We start from the raw sequence: 25196 nt of genomic DNA, 5'->3' as shown, positions 1-25196 counted from the left end.
CCATGTATTTTGATTGAGAACATACAATGCACGATAAAGGCACCAGCTCTAAAACTGACTTTAACTTAAATAAGGTTGATTTTTGCGTTATTTTAATTTCTTTTTTTTTTTTTTTTAAACTTTCTAACATTACTTTAAGTCCTTCATACCTCACTCGACTCCAACTCCAGTTTTTTTAATCCCAATACGGCTCGTATGTCCAACTTACTGGATATTTTGTAATTCACTCCACTTCAATTTGCGCGCATTTCATTTCGACATTTGAAAAAACCGCCTACGAATTTATGTTTTTGATAGAGAATAAATATCTTTAAACTAAAGGGAAAATGAAATAACAACAAATTATGTTTCTTCTCCTTGAACAAGACCAAGAGCAATAACACTTACGAAAAGGGTAGTTCTACCTTACACAGAGTGGGCTGACATTCAAATTTTAGATAAATCTTGGACATACATTAAACTTTGCCATAAAAACAAAACGGTAAATGATAATTCCTCGATTTTTTCACACAAGATCACAAATGGATATGTTATTAATAAAATGTTTTAAAACCTAAAAGGTTCAACTCGGTTCTTAAATAAAACGGATTCTTTTCTCTATTGCACTTTTTTTTACTCACCCTGTACCTCGTAATTTTAGATGGTACCCCATCTTTCATCAGCGAGTGAGTGACTGTATTAGGTCGTGATCTTTTTTACCTTTGACCTGATAACAGACTTGTAGACTCCTAGAAGTTTGAACATTTCGTGGACTTGGACACAGTTCACATACTCGACAAGGATTCCAATGTGGAGTCAAAGAAGCTGTTCATATCAGAGCCAACCAACCATCTCAACAAAGACGGGGCCGATTCAAACTTCCATGAGTCTACGATCAAAATTATAGTTTCCCAACAGGGGTTGACACTCCTGGTCCTTTTCTTGAAATACCAAGATGGTATGGACCACCGTGTGGTGTCAAATGAAAGAGAAAAAAAGTAAAGAATAAAATACAAATAATTTCCCCACCGGGGGGACACTCCTAATAAGACTCGAGTCAATATTCCTATTTTGGGTCTATATCTCAAACGCCCAAGAAGGCTTGACCATCCCCCCACACACACACACCCGTTACAGTGGTATACCACAATATACTGCCAAAGCCCTATGGTTCAGCTATGGTGCGGTAACAGCTCTAGATAAACTACATGTAGGGCCTCATGATAACGTACATAAATAGGTCAGAACAACTGGCATTGAAAATGTCGATTCAACAGGAGTAGAAAATATAATTAAAATGTCGATATTATTATGCAACTTTATGCTTTTGTTCACATCCACATTTTTCCTAATCAATACTAATAATAGAAGTGAGTGGATCCTATGTAAACGCTAACCTTCCAATGGCATACAGGACAGACATATTAGGTACAAGGGGTGGTCTCATTTGAAAGCTTGTTCCTTCCAAACATTACTGCAAAAAATACTTTTTGCATCACTGCATATGGGCAGGCACTCTGCAGAGGAAGCATACCTCCTTGAACTCACAGGTACTACCAGTACCAGTAATTTTCTCCCGCCTGTGGTGAAAACTCAAATGAAATTTAACAATGTACAGTTGCTGTAAATAGTGATGAAGTCTTTGATATTCATCAGCAACGAAATGGTCCTTAGAGTTCAAGGATGGAATGAAAGTCCTTGAAGATCATCCAAGGTCCAAAAGACGTAACCACTAATGCTATACGTGCTGGTAGATTTGCATTGATAATGAATAAAAACCCAAACAAGACAGACGAGAGAGTCACAAAACTTTGACGAAATTGATTCCAACATAAATCCATTAACATTTGAGTATTCCAGGGTGTCTTCTAGATGGGGGTCACATAATCTTCATGAGTAAAACTGATACCAGTTGATTATACTCAGGTCCACACCTTCTATACACTTAGAAGAAGGGCCGAGAAAAGTTTAATCTATATTTGGCTAAAGGTGATATGACATACATTAATCACTGGAATTATGAGTCCATTCATTGGAAGCACCTTGATCTCCAACCACTAAGAAGATCATCACTCGGTCACCATAGTCTTCATCGCTGCTTTCTGAGATTCAGGGAGAGTCTTGATGACAGATCAATTGCCAAGTTATACAGGTCAAACGTATCAGGTGTCAATATAGCTATTATAGGCCCCACTACCCATTTATACCAAAATAAGCAATATTACCCATGACGTTACTATGATAATGTAACTGTACAATGGAAAATTGAAATATAGGCATATATTGTGTTTTCCTCGTAAGTCATACAAATCATAAAATAAAAAACAATATTAATTTTCACTGGATATTTTGCTTTTTCACACACAAATGAAAAACAAAAACAGACAATTGGGTTCTAACCTCCAGGATCTGTATAGCAATATCCAGAAACAGTTGTCTTGCCCCCTCCTCCTGCTAATGTGCTTGCACTGACTTCAAACTCATATCGTGAATACTCTACAAGGTCATCCTTTGAAACCTGATACTGCCTTTGTGTAACTGATGTTGAGCCTTCTCCATCAGATGAGGTTAGGTCTGTGCGGGGTCTTATCAACCAGTAAACCTGTGGATTCGTTGAGAATATTTAACAATAAACATTTAAATTGATACGAAATTCTCTTAGCATTTTAACAAATAATACGGTAATAGAAGTTATTATTATTGGAAGATAATTTTCAATACATTTTCTCAAATACCTACATTATATCTCTGTACCACACCATTTGGTTCACTAGGTTCATCCCAATTCACAGTACATTGCTTGTCATGTTCACTTGCTTCAGCATTTAGGGGCTCAGTTGGACCTGCCATAAACATTAGCCACAAACATAATCATTATCTATCAGAGCTTTGTAACGTGTATAATGACCAAGTCTTCCCTTAAAGAAAATATCGCGCATCCCCAAAGAAAGTATAAAGTATCCGTATCTTATGTGTATCAAATTTACGCAGATCCACGTGTATTAGGCTCAGGAACCAAATGTGTTCGATTTTTATACAAACCTTCAACACTGCTTCAAAGATGTAACGAACTAATTAATAAGAATTACTTGTAAGTTGTTGGTCAATTTCATTTTGATTGATTTTATACATAATATGGAACGACCAAGCATCGATGGGGGATCGAAAGATCGAACTAATTTGGTTCTATAACCGTAGTCAATACTTAAATGGTAACGAGTGTATGGAACCAATTCGGATATATGTTCCGATTTATAATGTGCATTGCATCGTTTTACCAGAGTTTCAAGCTTTAAAGACAACTCAGTACAACTTACGTGCAGGTGGCATCTCTAACACCACTACCTCATCTGATACTTCTCCTGCTAATTCAATTCCACCTTCCTCAATATTGTATGCACGAACAAAAACATTGTAAGAAGTTCCTGGGATAAGGTATTGGATAGTCAAAGTCTCTATCTTCCCCACAGCTGGAAAATTAAATAATTAGTGGTGTTATATTCTGCTACAAATAATAAAATATTCCGAAAAAATAAAATAAAAAAGTCTATTTGTTACAAACAATAACCCCATTGGTGTTACAAAGGAAGTGTATTTATTTATTAGGGATCAAATCAAAACTCGACCGCCGGTTCGGGCGGTTTCCGGCAGTTCTAAAAGTCTCCGTGAATGTACACAGTAATGAGGTCAGTCGTCACACCCTGGTTCACATGGCCGGTTGATAATTCGTTATGAATTCGGCTGAGTGACGAATCAAACATTTTGAGCAAATTGAGTTATTGTATGTTTGTGTTTATGTTTCAAGCGATCTTTTATTTCCACTTCCCGACGTAGTTATTGAAATTGTGATTTGGACGAATCACGCCTAAGTGCGATGAATGAATTTGACCAAAAGACGAATCGTATACTTCGGAGAGTAAGATTTATCATTAATTTTTTGGTGGAAATTAAACATCACCTGAAACATAATCACAAGCAAACAATAACTCAATTTCTTCAAAATGCTCTATTCTTCACTCCGCCGAATTCATAACGAATTATATACAATCAATTTTCTTTCATTCAATTTTCCTGCATTCAATACATTGTCAAATTTAAGTGTTTTTTACATTTTTTATCCTGCATATTTGCTACCAACTACCCAGACAGTGATACAGTATATAATATGTATTGCCATCTGGATGACTGATGTTACTTCAATAAATTGCATTTGTTATATGACATAATATCATGAACGTAGAATTATGTGGATGATCATCAGCCCAACATACTTTCAACACACAAAAGTACTTTGGGTTTTGGAAAGCACACATGGCATTTTTTAGATATTCATTTCACAAGTTTATTTTACTTTAATATATCACTTTCGTCTTGCGTTTTTGAACAAGTTTGTTCATATGTTTATTGTCCTAGCCCATTTATCATTTTTAAAGGAAGATTTATTTATTTCCGCACATTGAAGCCCATCACACAAATAGTCATATTTCTGTACAACTTTTGAGTTACAATTCCTTCAACGGTTTGGATCCTAGAAGCGAAAATGTGTGTCACAGTAGCCCATAGACTATTAATTTTATTGTAAGAATCATTCTAGTTTGGATATAGTACATTTGTTGCTAACAATTATACATACTACGTATTGGTGCAAATTCTCCCAATGTCACCTCATAAAATGCTATTGGACCATTTGGTTCACTAGGTTCTAACCAGGTAACTATAGCAACAGTTGAGGAACCATCAGCTGGTACAGCTGAAATACCCGTTGGTTTCACTGGATCTATAATAATAATAATGTTTTAAAATCAATATTATGACCATTTTATTCTCAGCTATACATGTATAGATTAAGTTTAATACTCTTTGTTCTATCACTAGGAAGTTCATTTGTTAAGATTTAGTTCAGATTCGAACATTTTCTTGACTATTTCTGGAATTTTCTTAACTTTTAAATAAAGAAATAGTTAAGGAAAGTCAAAGAATTAGAACAAATGAATTTCGTAGTGTATGTAGCTGAGATAAGAAAATGTCAATTTTTTAAAGTTATTGTCTGTTCCAAACAAATTGATATCTTTTTTTCTATTTTGAAAAAGATCAGGAGGAATACCAAAAACAACTACTTCAAAAGCAACTCAAAGACTTGAATGAGATGCTCCTATCAGCTCAAGAAAAGCAGCAGATCGTGGTACTTGGAATACAATAACTGATGGCGCTATGTAGAAAGACGAACAGCGTGGATGGTGATGATGATTTCCATTCTTTGCTACAATAATTGCATTCAAAGATGGTATACCCATGATTCTACAAGAAGTATATCCAAAATAAGAATCTTGTAAAATGATGTTGATGTTTTAATTTACGGCATATGGTACTCAAGGCTTCCATCTCAAAATATCTTTATGAAGGACAAAATGGACAGAATCTGAATTGCAATCAAATTCTACATGTGGGACCTGGAGATCAAAGACCACGGCTACTGTGGTTCAAAGCCCAATAATAAGTCTTGTGTCTAATTCATAATACACGTGGCCTTTAAACAGGTATGAACAGTTCAAAGGAGTGCTAATTAGGTATGAGACATTAATTGAGTGTCAAGATTAAAAATCGGTGAAATAAAAGCGGGAAAGGTAATAATAATGCTCATATTGATTACACGTACTTGACTGTCTTGTTCTGGTAGCAGCAGGCACAATCTTGGTTTCACTTGCTCCTACTTCATTAGTACAAGTCACATTTATGGTATAATCAGTGTAGGGTGTCAACCCTGAGATGTTGTAAGGTGTCGTTATTGGCGCCATGATTACAGCTTCCTCAAACATTCCATCTGGGAAGACTTTGTATCCAATGGTGCAGCTTGTAACCTCTTTGTTTCCAATGAATGGAATTGTCCAGCTGACTTCAATATCAAATGCACTGACTGCTCTGGCTGTGGGCACGGTAATCTCAGGACGCTCTGTCAAAGAGTATAATATCAATTAACTGCATCTTAAGGTCATGGAAATAAAAACTGAGAGCTGTTTTCAAAGTCATCAATATTCTTCCGAGTTGGCAGTACTTATTCCATTTAATTAGAAAGAAGAATTGACAATTGTAAGAGGACACTACAATTAAAAATAAATTTCAATTATAAAACAAAACCCTAATCAAGCAGTGAAATGTGGGCACATACTTAATTTCTAGGATTAGAAGAGAAGTAAGTTTTCAGGAAATTTCCTGATTTCGGGAAATGTGTATATCTTGATATAGATATAGATATGTGTTAATCTTGTTTTCAGCCCATTTTGAGGATGCTAATTGTTTTGTCACGTACATCTCTGGATTAATAGATCTTAAGATCAAGGAAACAACTTATTCAAGCAAAGGGCGTTAGTCATCTTAGTTGGGGGTAACCAGATCTATTGATGCGGAACCAAACCGTTTGAGGGAGCAGTGGACACTTGATGGAAATATTAAAATTTTCATTTGTTGATGGAAATGTTCATTGTTTTTTTCATTTCAATAGGGCTCCTATCATGCTGTCAATGTGGTCTTTATTAGTTATTTATGCAAAAACACTGTGCGCACGACAATTACACTCTACAATACACTTTCAAAGTAGAGACTGTCTTCAAATTTTCCTGATGAATGAATTATGAATATAATATACAAACTGTTCAGATTAGGTCATTCATTGACTGTGCATCACATTGATCCAACCCATTTTCAAAACCGTGAAAATCCATGAACTGCATACTATGAGCTGCTGAATTATTATTATCACTTACCTAATACGAGCAGAGCATATTTTGCAGAATCATATCGTAAGTCATCAGATTGCACGTTAACGGTGTTTGTTATATCACAGGTGTAGCTACCGTTGTCACCACGTTCAATGTTGAAAATTCTTAACACCCTGGTAGTGAATAAGTTATCCGGTTGTTGAGATAGAATGATGTCATATTTGTCTTCTGTTCCATCAATCCCGATTCCATTCTGATTATACCAGGCAATTCTAGGCTCTGTGTTGCCGTATACTGTGCAATCAAGGTCAGTAGTGTCACCAATATCTGCCTCTACTGCAATATCACCATTTATGATTCTTCCAGGTGCTACAAGTTAAGATAAATTAGGTAGGGATACACTGTTAATAGCATGTTGTAACATTTGCTGAAGAGGACGCCCTCAATGTTTTTTCAAAAGTATATGCTATAATAGTTGTGACAAAATCCGTATTTTGAATCAAAACAAGTACGTTGTTTAATTATTACAATCGAAAGATTAGTCCAGGGTGCACGCCATGTTAATAACACTGTACGTACATGACATGGGGGAAGGTCATATCACATCAGAAGGAGCGATCAAATCTCGTGAGTTTGATATTTTATTAAATCAGCCAGTTTATTCTCATTAACTACATATACAAATAATGATACATGAATAAAATAAATATAGCAACAATAAAATACATATAAAGTAATACAAACTGGCAGTGTAAAATCTAGGACACGGAGATACCCGACCAGCGAGTCTCCGGCAAGATAAAATATTTTAAAAAAAACAATTGTTAAAAGACATTATAGTTTAAACAGTGGTGGATCAATCCATGATGGTTCGGATTTGGAACAATATATACTAAAAGATGTGCACAGGACGATTTTCATAAGATTATTCCGAACATTCTTAAAAGTTTGAGTTGTACCCGAGAGATGTATAAGTGACTTGAGAGTAGATGTATTTTCAGGAGATAGGTAACCTCTACTACCAATTTCAAAAGCATGAATATTGACTTTGAGCCTTTTTTCGGTAAGATCATTAACAAGACTTGCATATTGTCGAGTTTCCTCTGATGGGCATCAACAATCTTTGTTTCGAAGGGTATGGTTAACTCAATAATACAAATCTTGCTGAGATGAGGCCAATGAATGACAAGATCAGGGCGCTGGGAGGTAGGAAGAACATCAGGTGGAACTGTTGTGACTGTTCAAAACCGAATCATGGCGCCATGTGTACCTTCCTTGATCAAGTTTTGTTTAGCAAAAGTTCAACACATGATGAAGAGTTTGGCTGTTTTGACACAAAGGGCATTTTACATTATTAGCTGATCTTAGGCGCCATCTCCCCAAGTTGCTCAAAGGGATGGAATTTGTGGCTGCGTTGAGCGCAAATTGTAAGACACCGCGTGGAAGCGCATACATTATATGTTTCCAAGTAAAACCATTCTGTTCTAAGTGAATGAGCTGGAGAAACCGGATTTGAACCAGTAATTCTTTAACTTTAGAATTCCACAGGTTACGGATTTCATCAGTGACAAACTCTTTGATCTTACCAACAATACCTTTTTTGTGGGTACTGGATTGCTACGGGTCGGATTATTTTCCAGAACTTTAACAGCTTCATTGTACAAGTTCTGACTATAATGAATTATGGAAAATTTACGAGAAAATGACTCTTCTCTAGCCAGCTTTGATACCAACGCATCCTGAACTCTTGAGTCGAAGCTTCTTTTAAGATGCACAAACTTTGAAGCATGACATTCTTTATACAGCTGGGAAATGCTGCGAATTTCGAGCGAACCAGAAGAGTAAAGACCAGCCAAGGTACCCGGTCTAGGGATCTGCAGCCATTTTTTGACAAATGAGTTGCAGAGGGCATCTAGTTTAGGAAGGTCAGAGCCGTTTAGTTCATGGACCGTAAGATGGTATCTAAGCGATGGTAGAAGGTACCTTATATAAATGACAAATTTAAACTCTTTTCTGATCAATGTACTATCAATATTCTCCAGCTTTTGTTTGAGAATGTTGTGCGTTTCAGAGAACACTTCAGCTGGTTTCCCCAGCTTAGTTACTAGAGCATCATGAAGAGTTTCAATTTCCGCATCACCAACTTTGAACATGATTGGTTGAAAACTACCATTAACAATAGAAAGAGATTTACACTTGGATAGCTTAAGGGTTTAACCCAGTTTTGTTATAATATCATCAATGTTCCGAAGGATCCTCTGATGGGTATCTCTACTTCGAGTGGCAAGATTGAAATCATCAGCAAATGGATTAACAATTTTAAAGATAAAATGTTCTAGTGTGCGATACGCGGTTCTGTTATTTCTGCTCCTTGCTAGTGGTTAATTGATTTTAACTGGCATTCATGATTGTATTTAGTGGAGGTTAAAATGTCTTATGTCTAGTGGAAGTTGAAACCATGGACATAATGGGTATACATAAGTGAAGAAATGTGAAATTTTATCAACAGCTATGAGTGAGCATACAATGTTTGTCAATACCATTTCAACAACTATTCCTATTCGCCGCAGAAGTGATGATGTAACAGGATTAACTACCATAGCAATAGATGAATACGCTTTTTGAATATATCGCCCTGCACTACAAGCATGTTGCACTTCTCACCTGTGCATCTCTGCAACCATATATTGAATACGATATCGCTCTTTTCAAAGATACTAATCTTACAGATGCGAGTGATCAGCATGATATGAATATTCTATAGAATTACGGTCCAGGTCTTTATCCCTGTTCTATGACATCTATGGTTCAATGCATAGGTACCGCGTAAACGCTGCAGTGCAGAGCGATATATTCAAAAATTGTATTTATCTATTACTATGGTAGTTAATTCTGTTACATCATCACTTCTACGGCGAATACCTTTGTACAGGAGCCAACCTTTGTTAATCCGTGAGAAATCCAGACTTTGCCAGTAGCGTATACGCGAACGCAAGTTAATGAAAGCGCGTGTACGCATTAGCGAGTAAAATTTGCCATGCCTGGAACTTGTATGTGCTTACGTGTTGAAATCACTATTTTGGAGGAAGTGGCTAACATTGTCGTTTTATTCTGTAGTTAGATTGCTGATATCAACAGAAAAATCGTCGATCTTTTTGTGATGTTGAGAGGCAATAACTTAACTCATGAAATATTCCTGTGAATTAGACGGTCTTTAGCTTGTTTTCGTTGTTGAAAGGGATTTCACCGTCAGGCACGTCTGTGTGATTTACTTCGCTCGGGCACACTCACATTATTAAGCCATAGCGATATCATGCGGGGAATGTTTGTACTTAACTTGGTATCACTGGATAGAAAATACCTACAGCTATACGTTGGTATCAAATATATCAGTACAGGAAATTTAATATATATATATCGAGGTTTCCAGCTATACAATACTATAGATCATAGACTGTAGATATGTACAACAAAGTATACGATTCGTCTCTTTGCCGAATTCAAGCTTATTCCCAAAATTTCAGTTGATTCCGATTTTGCGTTTGCGAGTTATGCATGATTTAATATGTGTATACACTGCTCCATAGGCCACTGTTGTAAATTCAAATTTGGCGATATTTTTGTTAAACGAATTAATCTGCAAGAAATTGTTGGTACATAAACATTATGAAGCTAGACGTATCCAGTGGTATAAAAATCTCAACCTTTTTTGAGAAAAGTGGGGGATGAGGCTGGATCACGAAATGCCCTTTTAACATGTAGGAAATACAGGAACTTACCTTTCACATCAAGAGAATAAAAGTCCTCTGCTGTTTTAGACTGCCCTGTCTGAAGCATAGTAAGAGCGAAACATCTATAGAGACCTGATGTAATAGTTGGTTGAGCATTGGTCAACAGAAGAGTGTACAATCCCATGTCAGGGTCTTGAGGCACTCCATTTACTGATGAGCCATCCGGTTTGACCCAAAATACATTTCCATTATCTAGCTCGCCTCTTGGTAGGTTAACTTCACATACCAAGTCAACATTCTGTCCATCAAGCACTGGCCCAGGGTCTTGTATACTAACCTGTAGGTTATCTGGAAAATAGTCAAATAATGTATGCAATGTTATCAATTGACTTATATGTTACAGTTACATCCGGTAGATGTTTGGAAGTGTTACCACTTCTGCACAATGTTCAACTTGCTTTAACTTACATCAGAAGAACTCCAAAAAGATTACATTACTAAATTATGTTATAGGGTCAGTCCATGTCGAAACAGATTGAGTGTACACCCACCCTCTTGGATTTTGCTCTCCTTTGGCTCAGGGGTACCTTTCATGGATCTCTAGGTGAGGTCACAAGAAAAAAATTCAAATTCCATTTCGTTTGCGAATGGCGGGCAATCAAAGTTTGGCGACCTCGACCAAAATTGTGAATTTAAGGGTCCAAATGACAAAGTGCTCTCTTTGAGGGCACTTTCTTCTTAATTGAATCAGTTGTGATCCTCTTTTTGAATGTGGTCACTCACTGGCTGTGTCTGACATACCTCATGCCAAAAAAGATAGATTTCGGAATTTCGTTGGGATTTCAGAGGGGTCAAAATCAGCACTTCGTACTGTTCAATCAAATTATCTTGATTTTGAAGGACCCATGATAATGTCACAGTGCACTTATAGGTCCTAATTATGTTCAGAATGGATTAACCATATGCCAATGTCTATGAGCAATTAAAAAAAGAGAAATTTCTAGACCCTACAGAATTTTAGGCCACCCCTAAAGTGGTTCAGCCACAAATGGCACTTGAAGTCGGCAAATTTTGACCCCTAATAACTTTAGGTGTACACCAGATATGAATTTCTAGTCTTTTGCATCTGAAAGAATGTAGTTTAATGTTACTAGGAACATAAGATTTGTTTTGTATTTTTGTGTTTTAGTATTAAGTTGACGCTTTCAAAAATAGTCATTTTTGCCTAACATACCATGCATACAGGATACGGTACAAAATGCCAATTTTAGTATGATATTTTTTTATATTTTTGATCACTTTATAGCCATTTGTATTATTTATCCTGATATTTCAAGTTGCTCTTGAGTCAAGTAATAAGAAAAACTACTTTCTAATCCTCTGTATGGATTTTTAAGGGGTCAAAATGCACTTCCTGGCAACGATGCACATGCAAAGTACAGGTTATGGGGGTCAAATTTTCAGAATGCTCCCAATTATGTCAAGTAATATATCAAATTACTCGTATGGTCATGAGGATTCCAAAAATGTATAGTTTGTTATGTGTCAGACCTTTCCGGAGGGCGCTATGACGAAAAATGTTCATAGGTCAACGACCTTTTGAAAGTATCAAAACACAAAAATACAAAACAAATCTTATGTTCCTAGTAACATTAGACTACATTCTTTCAGATGCAAAAGACTAGAAATTCATATCTGGTGTACACCTAAAGTTATTAGGTGTCAAAATTTGCCGATTTTAAGCGCCATTTGTGGCTGAACCACTTTAGGGCCTAAAATTCTGTAGGGGGTCTAGAAATTTCTCTTGTTTTGAATTGCTCATAGACATTGGCACATGGTTAATCCATTCTGAACATAATTAGGACCTATAAGTGCACTGTGGCATTATCATGGGTCCTTCAAAATCAAAGATAATTTGATTGAACAGTATGAAGTGCTGATTTTGACCCCTCTGAAATCCCAACGAAATTCCGAAATCAATCTTTCTTGGCATTAGGCATTTCAGACACAGCCAGTGAGTGACCACATTCAAAAAGAGGGTCACAACTGATTTAATTAAGAAGAAAATGCCTCTCAAAGAGAGCGCTTTGTCATTTGGACACCTTAAATTCCCAATTTTGGTCAAGGTCGCCAAACTTAGATGGCCCGCCATTCGAAAACGAAATTGAATTTGAATTTTTTTCTTGTGACCTCACCTAGGGGTCCATGAAAGGTACCCCTGAGCCAAAGGAGAGCATAATCCAAGAGGGTGGGTGTACACTCAGTCTGTTTTGACATGGACTGACCCTATATCAACCTTACACATCAACATCAATGTAATTTGGTGCTAGGTTTAGAAGTATGATTTTTAGATGCTTGGCTAAGTTTCACAAAAATTGACAAAATTGTACTGGATCACTATTCAAGGACTAATTCTTGTTCTTTCAGTAATAAAAATTGTATTTTGTTTTACTTTTCAGTGCAATTATTCCATATTGTTTCTTCTTGTGACATACAATTTGCCAGGAATCTGGGTGTGTATACATGCATATATTCAAGAAACAGAGCTAGTCACATAGAAACATTTTTGGAACAGAGAAATGTTACATACGCACAGTAACCAGACATATTAGTTCCTTCAAAATCATCCAGCTAAGAATTATGCTTACCTTTATCACATTCAAACCCTTGATTTGATTCATCACATGTGCACATTCCATCAACATTATTACATGTTGCATCTGTAATACAGGTGCAGATTCCTCCACATTGAGTCCCATATCTGTCAGCATCACATACTGTAAAGGTGGAAACAAAATGTGACAGCAGTCACAGAGATATATTACTTGAGACCGTACTCAATGCAATCGTTTCGATCCATTTTGAAATAATATGAAAATACTTCCACTAGCAGTGCAGTGAGTTCAATGAACTACGCCCTGAAACAGATGGAGTTTTAGCTCTTCATACACAAATGAACAAATAAAATAGGAGAATGCCAACACCTATGACCTGTTTAGTGACATGTTATATGCGTTGTATAAAAAGCTCACTATCGTAAAGATCAGTATTCGTTTGTGCATATGAACTGTACATTGTAGATGAAAAAAATATTAGTCATGATAATTTATTAAGTATTAGGATTATGACATTCTGTATTATTATAAACCAATATTAGTGAGGACATTATTCTATACTACATGTGCAATGTGAGGACAGTAAAAAATGTGAGGACAATTTTCTATGCTGTTAAGGGAAGGGGTATGAACGTTTGGACAGTATTTATTGTGGGACATTAGAGCACATCAGACATATCGAATTGCATTCTGAATACGAAGAATGTCCTTCTGATATCAAATAATGTAGATGTTTTGAAATTCGCAATGTAATACACATTTTATGGCAAATCATTAAAAATTGATATTTAACAGTACTTGAAGTAAACTTTATAAATCTGATGATTTATACTTAAAGTGTATGTAGGTGGGATGAAAAGCCGACGATCAATTGAAAATTTTGACCTTTCGTATTGAAGATATGAACTTTTTTCCCAAAATACCAAACAAAAATAGGTCCTTTTTGGGAAAAAATCCATATCTTCAATATGAAAGGTCAAAATTTTCAATTGATCGTCGGCTTTTTCTCCCAGCTACGTACACGTTAAGAATATATTATTAAATTTATAAAATTTATTTCGAGGACTGTTATATATCAAATATTTGAAAAATATCAAATTTTAATAATTTGTCATAAAATTTGTATTATATCGTGAATTTCAAAAAATGAAAATTATTTGATATCTGAAAGACATGCTTCGTATTCAGAATGCAAGTCGATACGTCTGAGGTGCTCTCATGTCCCACAAAAAATACTGTTGAAACGCCATAAACGCTCATTCCGGATCCCTTAAGGTCACTGGGCTTTCTTGCCCTGTGGGGTCCTTCTATATTGGAACACACTTGGAGGGTTTCGTCGTCAGTTGGGAGTCGCCGGCCTTGATGTTTTTTTATTGATACTGAGGGACACGACTAAACACTCCAATATAACAGGACCCCACAGGGTATGAAATCCCAGTAACCTTGACACTATTCTAAATGAATGCACACAAACTTTGTCATGCGAAAATGTTATTTTTTTGGAGAAAAATTACCCAATTTTTCCCTCAAAACCTATACCTGTAGTTTCTAATTTTATCACTTAACTACAGATTTTACCCCAGAAGTGACCTATAAGCATATGTTTTATTGTTATTTAAAGCCATATTATAACATTTGCTGAGGAGAACGCCGCCCTCAAAAAAATTTTAAATTATGTTTTTTACACGATTGTATCGTACTTTAGTCAATAAAGATACTCTGCAAAAATTAAGACTTTAGGTGCTGTAGTTTTGTCAAAATCTGAGATTTTGAATAAAACGATGGGACCGGCGTTTTATTATTACGATGGAAATATTAGTCGAACACGTATGCACAGTACGTACACGGCGTGCGGATACACATACACACACACCCGAGGATCGTACCGTATTACAACCGCGGGAGTAACATGCATGGGCGCTAGTAGTAAATTCCAATTTTCTATGCTTTACCTCACTTGTTCGACTCAAAATTAAAAGCTAACATTTTATGGAAAATAAATACTAATGTATTTTTACAGAAATGTTATATTTATTATTATAATATGGCTTTAAAATATTTTTTGTCAGTTAAATCAGGATGAGTTATTGAACCTTGTCATGAATATATTGGTTATAAGTAAACATACTTACTGGTACATATCACCCCGGTGCCAGAGTAGCCATCATTACATTCGCAAACAAAGCTGCCTTGTGTGTCGGTGCAACTTGCATTAGGGTCACAGTTATGGGTATTAGTTGCACATTCGTCGATATCTACAGTTAATGATGTAGTTAAATTACAGTGAATGTCGTAATATAGCAATAATGTTTTACTGGTGATAATGCGATGTTTTGAGTACAGAAAGCAGCAGCTATATCTAACAAGATTATAAAACAATTATGGATCAGGATTATCACAATTTCAGAACAAAAGTGCTCCAAATATATCAAATAAGAAAAAATTGATAGATGTTCTTGGGTCAACCCTCTGGATATGAAAGTGCCCCACTTCCTGATTTTATTTACTACACAATACAATTTTGTGTACCGCTGTTTTATAAATCTAATGATATTTACTTAAAGTATATGTAGCTGGGAGGAAAAGCCAACAATCATTTGAAAATTTTGAATTTTCGTATTAAAAATACATTTTTTTTCTCCAAAAGACCTAAAAAAATTAGATCATCGCCAATTTAAAAAAAATCAAAATTACTTGATATCAGAAGCATATTCCTCGTTTTCAGAATGCAATTCGATATATCTGATGTACACTCATGTCCCACAAAAAACACAGTGCAAACGCAGCAATCCGATCCCTTAAGAGAAGAGTTTTGTATCATGTGTATTAAAATCGATATTAAATAGAATCCTTCATACATGTGAGAAAACCACCACATGACATGATTTATAATCCCACACTAAATACTGAATACGTGCATGCAACTTTGTGAATATCTGGCTGTGTGATTAGCATGAATAAAATTTACAACAAAGATAGAAAACTTTTCATGCAACCTGATATAAGCACATGCAATAAAAAGCTTGTAACACCATTAAGTGAAATGGTAAACCATGAAACTAAATTTAAAATATCATGTATTATTCCAGTTGTGAAACAAATGCTTCTTGAAATGAATTAAAATAAATAAGCAAAGTTGCAAAACATTGACCAAATATGAAAGATTCTTTCATGACATTATGACAGTGTTATTTGCATGCACTACTGCTCCCGGCTATTGCTGCATAAACAGGGGGGCAAAATAAAATTTTGGGACCACAGACGAAAAAAATTGCAGTTGCATCATACAATACATAGAGACTGTATGTCTTCGAGCTTCCCGAAAGGGGCCTTATTGGGATGTGTGCGCGTAGCGCGAAAAAAATGGTATTTTACACTATTTTCGCCCATTATCCGGCTAAAAAAGGGCTTTATTGTTACAATGTGTGCGCGTAGCGCGGAAAAATTTTGTATTTTACACTATGTTGGCCCTGAAGGTTGCTAGAAAAGGGGCTCCCTGCCCCTTTGCTTTTCCTGTGCCCTCCTGATTTTCTCTTTCATTTTTTGTCAGAGGGGCACTTTTTCTTTCATTTTTTGTCAGTGGGGCACTCTGCCCCCCGCCCCCCGCTGGCTACGCTACTGTGCATAAAGGTATAACTTACTTGTTTCACAAGTATCGCCTTCATACCCAGTTCCACCACACAGACAGGTGAATCTGTTAATTTCATCTTGACAAGTTCCCCCATTCTGACACGGGTTACTAGCACACTCATCAATAGCTGCAAATACAAAGATAACACATTATAAAAGCTTATATAAGGTACTATGCGTTACGTCTTTACTTAATCCATGAAGACACATCAGAAAGGGTGAGAGAAATGGTAGCTTGAAGACCTGCAGCATCCTGTTTCAAGAAATCCATCAAAACATCCAACAGTGGAAAATCAAATGTGGCCGTACATCATGAATCAGCCGTAAATTTGTCCCGGTCAATTTTGTTTTATTTAGTGTTTAGAAAATATATATCATAAGCTTTAAAATGGTATATAATTTGACTTCAAACGATGTCCAGAAGCGGGGTTATGGTTTGTTGAACTCTGCTCCTTCAACAAAACGGTACCAATAAATATCAAACAGTATTAATTGGCGGTCATTTCAAATCATCCCCAAGTCAACGAGGTTCAGGAATTGTTGATTATACATACCTAGACAAAATACAATACTAGAGCTATTTAAGGATTCTATAGAAATAGGTAGAAGACTATTATCCTCTTCAGCAATATGATTGATTGGTTTAAACTACCAAATGAGAAACATGTCGCACCAAATTGAGGTACCTATGAATACGACCTTCACGCACATTTTACACTTTAACTCAGAATACAAACGAACAAATTTACGGCTCATTCGTAGTGTACTGTCACAAATTGCAACACCAGGTCAATCAGCAGGAAATCAATAGGTGATTGGATAAGTAATTCTTGTTAGCAGTTGTCATTCAGTGATGACAAAGATATCAGAGTGGTCATCGAAAAAAATCATAAATTATTATTATTATTGCTGCTTTTAACTTTTCTGTAAGCGTATTGAGGTTCCTTGTAGTATTATAATATGTGCCTATCATTATTATTTCTATTATTATTATTATTATTATTATTATTATTTTTATTATTATTCTTTTTATTATTATTATTAGTGTTATTGTTGTTGTTGGTATTATTATTATTAATATCATTCAGTAGACATGCATTGCATGAACAAACGGGGATAACTAATAATATTTTTGATAGAATGTTGATATTATAAATGATAGTTTAAATATAAATGATCAATATTTTTGCTGGACCATGAAATGGTACCAGTCTATATTATTGTTATGTTACTAGCTTAATAAGTTCCTAACTAACGTTTTGGTATGAAATGGATATCTTGAAATGCCACAAAGGTATGACACCCACCCCCAGTGGTGTCAAATGAAAGAATGTAATTAAAAAAAACACATGGGGTTCTACTCCTAATAGTTTTAAAGTTGTGGTCCAAATCATATAGATTATCTATAGATAACCTGCTTGAACTTGTCACTATAAATAATGCTCAGTGTATCAGATTCCCCATGCAGTACAGTATACCTATAAATCTTACATAACTATGCTGCAATCAGCTGCTGTATATATACTAGTAGTAATTACATGGCCTTGTACCAGAAAGTTTGTATTTCTGATATTGTATGTAACAAGTTTGTAATCATAATCTTAAACAAGCAAATTAATGAAGTAATGATGAAATGAATTAATTGAATCATTAACCTTCACTTGTATCAAGTTTATCACTGATTCGATCTAAACAAATGTATCTTCCAAAAGTGCTAGAGTTTATAACTATGATCTTGATGATGTAGGATGAATTGCAATTTGATTGTGCCTGTAACAGTGCAGTTATGTTAATTGGGATCGGACCCTTTTTCAGGATATTCTTGTTCATAAAATAATGAATAGAAATTCCTAATCCTATCATCGTTGATCCATTCATAAGCGATAATTACCAAGTTCTTCCGATCTATTCATATCCAATTTAAACTAGTTTGGAACAATAGAAATGCAAAGAGATTAGATATCAGCCAATCAGGTTACAAGATCGCATGGGCCGATGTTTGGCTTTTTGTGGCGCCCTCTACGGAGGGGCCACATATAGGCATGTACTTTGTGAATAGCTTCTAATTTCACTCTTGCTAGATTTACTCCTTAATTGTTTTGCTAAAATTATGCCCAGCTCAGAAATAAAACCACAATATGCTAGGATTTTATTTTATTATTGTTTTCTGATATGCACGGGATAAAATGATGTGTGTATATTCTTTGTTTAAAATACAAAATTAATGGACTTATAAAAACACCAAATAACCCGTGACCTTTGTATGGTTTAAACCAGTTTACCGCCTCTTAGAACCCGATAGACGGTGACATTTGACCATTCTAATTATGTATGTTTTGAACATGTTTGCACATGAACTAGTTGTTTACAGTGTGAAGAATCTACAACATGCTCATCTATCAGGGCACAGTTCTTTAACCCCAATACATTTGTGCATTCATTGAATGACCTTTGAAAATGTGAGTACAAAAACTCATACTTTGCAAATTAAGGTCAAATTTTGCACTATGATTGTTTAATTGAGGTTATTGATAATATAGTGATTGCACACAGTGCACCTAATCCTTAAACCAACACCAATTAATTCTAGTTGACCAACACATCCACTGTCCAAACATGAAATCACTAATGGTTTATGTGCTTGAATACAGCTCAGTATCTTTGTGGTGACTATCTCTGATAAAAAACAAAACATTAATTAACGAAAATCAATCCTGGTCAGCAGAGAAAGGAATAAATTTGGAAGACATGACTGTGTTGAAGGTCAGAAGTTTATTTGCAAAAATAATATTTATTGTAATATGCCTAACTGCTGGGAAGGGTTCCTAGCAAGGTAAAGTGAAAGAAACCCCAATGGCTATTTTGTCTGTTTAAAATAGAGTTCTATGGCCGACTTAAAGTCATAATTATGACGTAATTTTGTTATTTATTAATTAATTTTTAGCAGAATTAATAACATAAAAATGGGCTGTGCCCGTTTCATGAAGAATAACGATCGATCTTACCCTTGATTTAACAGGCCTGTCAATTTCTTGGTATTGTTTGATATGAAAGGAGGGTATGATTGTTTTGTATTAGTTTAAGTATTTCCTAGCCTCTCTTAGCCACATGGTTGGCTACAAAAGACACAGAGTAGCCTATACCTTATAAACTGGCATGAGTGCGCCGACCCCAAGTTTTCAACATTTCAGGATTGTTTCTGGACGGAGGTCGGGTGAAAAACGAAATTACGTTTACATGACTTTGTCGAAATTCGTCGTGTGACAAGAATGAGTGTATAGATGACTAGGGGAAGCTTACTTATTTGTGTCTTCTAGTTATCCATCATATACCCTAGGCCCTGATAACGAAATTCAACAATATTCAATATCCAAAGCAATATCCTCACTACAACGGCCCCAAAACAGAACTCCCACCCCACATAATCGCAAATTGACACGAAAGCTTCATTCCATGAAGCATTTCTCTCGTATTTGATCATCTTCTACTCTTCCCTAAAAAAATCATTATAATACCAAATCTAATCACCATGGAATTTACCATATCCCGTCCAGCTCACATTGGGCGCCACATTCCTTTTTAAAGGAATTTTTATTACAAAACCTGATGCATAACAGAAAATAAATCACTCTCGGCTGAGCAGACACACACACACAAAATGGGGTTGTAGCAGTAGGCAATCTTCGCTCTGGGATTATCATTTAGTTTGATATACATTATACAGATATTATTTATATCTCTGCAAGAAATAAATATCACTACAAATCTACATCTCAAGTACCAGTATTTTATTACCCAGTGGCCTACCGATTCACCACGTTATGACAATTGTCAGAGGTGCATTACTGTATTAAGAATAAGATATTCTGAATACTAATAACATTTATCTCATTGTATTCCATGTAAAACAGCATTTTCTTAAGGAAACATTTTTTTTAATTTCTTTTTTTCCAGTGTACAATTTACAATCATAGTTTACTCAGATAAATACAGAAATTTGATTTTTATACACCAGGTATTTTTTTAAATATTAAACAATACATAAACAGTACCAGCACACACACACTCTCACATACATGTTTATATAGCATTTGAATACAATAAGAACAAAATGTTTAGTTGTGTATGATATATGTATTGCGATTGTGCTGCTCTAGAGACAAAGTATAGGTCTTGGTTTTTGTCGGCGCAGAGGCAGTTGAAAATCAGAGTTGGTCTTTGGCGTGGACGCAGTTAAAACTGGCGGTAAAAGGTAGTTTGACTCGCGTATAGCGACAATTAATTTGAAATAAATAGAATGACGGTATAAAATAGACTAACCTGTGCATGTTACTCCATTTCCACTGTAACCGTCATTACATTCACATGTGAAAGAACCAACGGTATTGGCGCAAGCAGCATTTGTGTCACAGTTATGAGTATTCGAAGTACATTCATTAATATCTGTACAAAATATATTAAAATAAGATATTTTTCAATATAAGTAATTTTTGTGAAGAATTACTACGTTTTGGTGTATACAAAATGATGCATTACGCGATGAAAACAATTAAGTAAAAACATAAAGTTCGTGAAAATTAAAGTCAATACATGAATTTCTTCTGCGTATACAACATGGAGCCAAAGACACTGAGAACTACTAACGGAAACCACCAATGTTTTGGACCAAATAATTAGAAATTAAAGAGAAATCTTAAACATTTTTGACAACAGAAGCCAATACATTAATTCCTGCTGTAGTAACTATAGAATACCCCTCTCGGGGGTATAGTTTTATAAATTGTCGCATGTTTCTATGCATGGGAATTGGTGTTTTGCGGGTGAGTGGGGTATTTTGTTTAATGTTTTGTGTATGATATATGTATTGTGATTGCGCCTCTAGAGACAAAGTATAGGTCTTGGTTTTTTGTCGGCGCAGTCGGCGCAGAGGCAGTTGAAAATCAGAGTTGGTGTTTGGCGTGGACGCAGTTAAAACTGGCGGTAAAAGGTAGTTTGACTCGCGTATAGCGACAATTAATTTGAAATAAATAGAATGACGGTATAAAATAGACTAACCTGTGCATGTTACTCCATTTCCACTGTAACCGTCATTACATTCACATGTGAAAGAACCAACGGTATTGGCGCAAGCAGCATTTGTGTCACAGTTATGAGCATTCGAAGTACATTCATTAATATCTGTACAAAATATATTAAAATGAGATTATTTTTCAAAATGGACTACAAAGTAATTTTTGTGAAGAATTACTACTTTTTGGTGTATACAAAATGATGCATTACGCGATGTGAAACAAATAATATTGACAGTGGCAATTGACAATAGGAAGCCGTTACTAGATAGGTTTACACTAGCAAATCATAATACCACACTTGAACAATAAATCTGTATTTTTATATACCATCAGCACATTGGTCTCCTTCGTAACCAGTGCCAGAGCAGTCACAAGTGTACCCAGTTCCATCCATATCCAGATTGCAAACACCATTTTGACACGGGTTAGATGAACACGGGTCAGTAGGAGCTGAAAAGAAAATCATAATGATGTATACCGAAGCTTTGTAAGCATATAATTATAAATTGCCTATAGAGAGGTTTTTTTTCTCACCCTGAACATTTTGTTAATTTGTTTTTCCCCTATAATTTATAATAAAGATTAGCGTTTATTACTCATCAGGTTTAGTTTTACTTGTGATTATTTAATGTATATACGTGCAAAATATTTCTTGCAGATTAATTCGTTCGGCAAAAAATATAAGTTATATCAACAAAATTACAACACATTGTGTATAGAGCACTCAAAATACATGTACATAAGTTAGAAAAGTCGAATATTAGAAAATAAAAAAGAAAATGATCCTTACCTGTAGTGGTGGCTGGCATGTCTGCAATCATAAAGAACAAAGTAAAATCAATTAATGAATAGATTTTGTTTAGAAATTTGTGATGTGATCAAGCAAAATAAATAAAATAAATAAATAAAATAACAAGAATTTATATAGCGCATAAAGCATGGCATCAATGCGCTTTACACATTAAAATCTAAATGACATTAACAACATCTTATAACTTACAAATTACATATAAGCACATTCATACATTAAAAACCATACAGCAAGCCTGCAAAAGCAAAATATCAAATAAACACAAGCTAAAAAGACCATAATTATACAACTACATATCATACAAGGTAAAATTGACAAAATAGTATAAGCAATCAATGTCAGATAAAACAGTTTAAAATTCCGATGAGCAAATGTACAGAAACGGAACATGAGAACGCTCAGTTGAAAAATGCTTCATTAAAAAGGTGTGTTTTTAAACGCGATTTGAATTGAGTTGTTGTCTGCGAATTGCGAATGGCAAGAGGAAGCCGGTTCCAAATTCTTGGTGCAGCCACTGAGAAACTCCTGCCGTATGTTTTGGATTTCGCGGGAGCTTCCTGAAGTAGGTACTGTGAGGCCGATCTGAGAGTCCGAGATGGCTGATATGATTTTATAAGTTCCGAAATGTAAACAGGGGCCTCGCCGTTCAATGCCTTGTATGTTAAAAGCATGAGCTTGAAAACGATCCTCTGTCGGATCGGCAGCCAGTGTAATTGAATCATTACAGGTGTAATATGATCGTGCTTTCTGCTTAAGGTGACAACTCTAGCGGCGGTGGTTTGGATTCTTTGCAGTTTATTGAGTTCTTTGTCAGGGAGTCCATATAGGATGCTATTGCAATTATCAATCATGGATGTGACAAACGAGTGAATGAGTTTCTCAGTGTTCTCCGCGTCCAAATAGCGTCTCAATTTGCCGATTCTATAGATGGCATAAGAAGCATTTTTGCAAACAGCATTAATATGAGCACTCATTGTAAGACCTTTGTCGAGTGTTACACCGAGGTCGCGCACTTCCTTAGAAGGAGTGATGGTGCTATTACCAATAGTGATGTCAACATTGGGGACATTCCTTGCAAACCTTGAGGTGACATGTAATAGCTCAGTCTTTGAGTTGTTTAACATCAACTTGTTCTCGGTCATCCATAGTCGTATGTCCTCGATACAGTTCGCGAGCTTATCAAGTGCACTGTCACGATTGGAAGGCTTAATCAACACATAAAGCTGCGTGTCGTCAGCATAAGATATACTAGATAGGCCATGTTCTTTTATTATGTCCTCGATAGGAGCAGAATAGATAACAAACATCTCTGGTCCCACGACGGAACCTTGCGGCAACCCCCAGTCGAGATCAGTCGGATTAGATCTCTCGCTTTCAATGACCACAGACTGTTGTCGTTTCTCCAAATATGATGCGAACCATCGATGAGCTGTTCCTTTGACACCGTACCGCGATTTTAGTCTATGGAGCAAGATGTTATGGTCCACGGTGTCAAACGCCGCGGACAGATCCAGTAGAATCAAGGTTGCTTCACCATGGGCGTCGACGGCATTAAGAAGATCATTGGTTACACGAACAATAGCGGTTTCAACACTGTGGAATTGACGATATGCAGATTGCGTTTGATTGTACAAGTTGTTATTCTTGATGTAACCTTGAAGTTGGGTTACGGCTGCACGCTCTATAGTCTTTCCAAGGAAAGGGAGGTTAGAGACGGGACGAAAGTTCTTCAAGTCCTCAACATCAAGGTTTGCCTTTTTCGGCAGGGGGGTAACAAGAGCTTGCTTCAAAGGAGTTGGAAACGTCCCTGAATTCAGAGAAGCATTCACTATGGACGTGATTGACGGTAAGAAACACTGTAAATGATCTTTAATGAGACATGCTGGCAGGGGGTCAAGCGGACATGTTTTCACACGAGATTTCTTGATTATGTCCAGAACATCATCACAAGTTAATAGATTGAAGCTGTCAAAACTGCTGTCCAATGAGTTGGACGCCGGGAATAATGATTTTGAGATGTAGCCAATAATAGTATTCAACTTCATTTGTGTTTTAATGGTCTGAGCAACACTAAAATGGTCATCTCTCTGGAACCGTACGTCTAATTATGATGCTCTCAGAATGGCTCATGTAATGAAATTGAAAACTGGATTTTGATGTTGATTGACATCAGACTCATTTAGCTTGATTGCACCACATTATGGTCCAGGCTGTATACAAAAGTGCTACTTTTTGTTACAGATTTGCTATATTTGTGTATGATTGTTATGATGGTTACTGGTTAAGTTAACATCTTTCCTGACTTGATAATACATTCATGCATACCATATTTGTAGACAACTTATGTAAACGAGCTAATAACTTTCCATTTGCAAATTCAGTTGCTGTTTTGCGTTTCTTCTTTTTTTTTCTTGATTCATAATGGACTTTACTACAGGAGGTAATGTTAAAGCAATACTGTTAAAGCCAATTCTATGATAATGTTGAATAATTCCTACACAAACTTAATGCTTTCTTCTTATATTTCCATACTCTCTTGACTCTCACGATATTCAGATTTGGGCATTTTTAGAATAATCATAAATATGCTATCAAGGTAAATACCGGGTGTCCCAAAAGTCCCTTAATATTGCGAATTTGCC

The 25196-nt window shown here is 35.7% G+C and overlaps 1 protein-coding gene across 1 annotated transcript in view; it reads right to left on the bottom strand.

Annotated features, from left to right (window-relative positions):
- LOC140143825 (uncharacterized) overlaps window positions 1-25196 on the bottom strand; it is a 111334-nt gene that overhangs the window by 59046 nt on the left and 27092 nt on the right. Inside the window, exons 7-16 of the mRNA XM_072165943.1 lie at window positions 22534-22554; window positions 22071-22193; window positions 21727-21849; window positions 20992-21114; window positions 16683-16799; window positions 15174-15296; window positions 13075-13203; window positions 10475-10774; window positions 6741-7064; window positions 5636-5929 (exon numbers count right to left, since the gene is read on the bottom strand). Coding sequence (XP_072022044.1) covers window positions 5636-5929; window positions 6741-7064; window positions 10475-10774; window positions 13075-13203; window positions 15174-15296; window positions 16683-16799; window positions 20992-21114; window positions 21727-21849; window positions 22071-22193; window positions 22534-22554 — 1677 coding nt within the window. The remainder of the gene's footprint in view (window positions 1-5635; window positions 5930-6740; window positions 7065-10474; window positions 10775-13074; window positions 13204-15173; window positions 15297-16682; window positions 16800-20991; window positions 21115-21726; window positions 21850-22070; window positions 22194-22533; window positions 22555-25196) is intronic.

Source organism: Amphiura filiformis, chromosome 1, assembly GCF_039555335.1.
Source record: "Amphiura filiformis chromosome 1, Afil_fr2py, whole genome shotgun sequence".
NCBI classification, from domain to species: domain Eukaryota; kingdom Metazoa; phylum Echinodermata; class Ophiuroidea; order Amphilepidida; family Amphiuridae; genus Amphiura; species Amphiura filiformis.
This window is presented reverse-complemented; position numbering and strand designations above follow the sequence as displayed.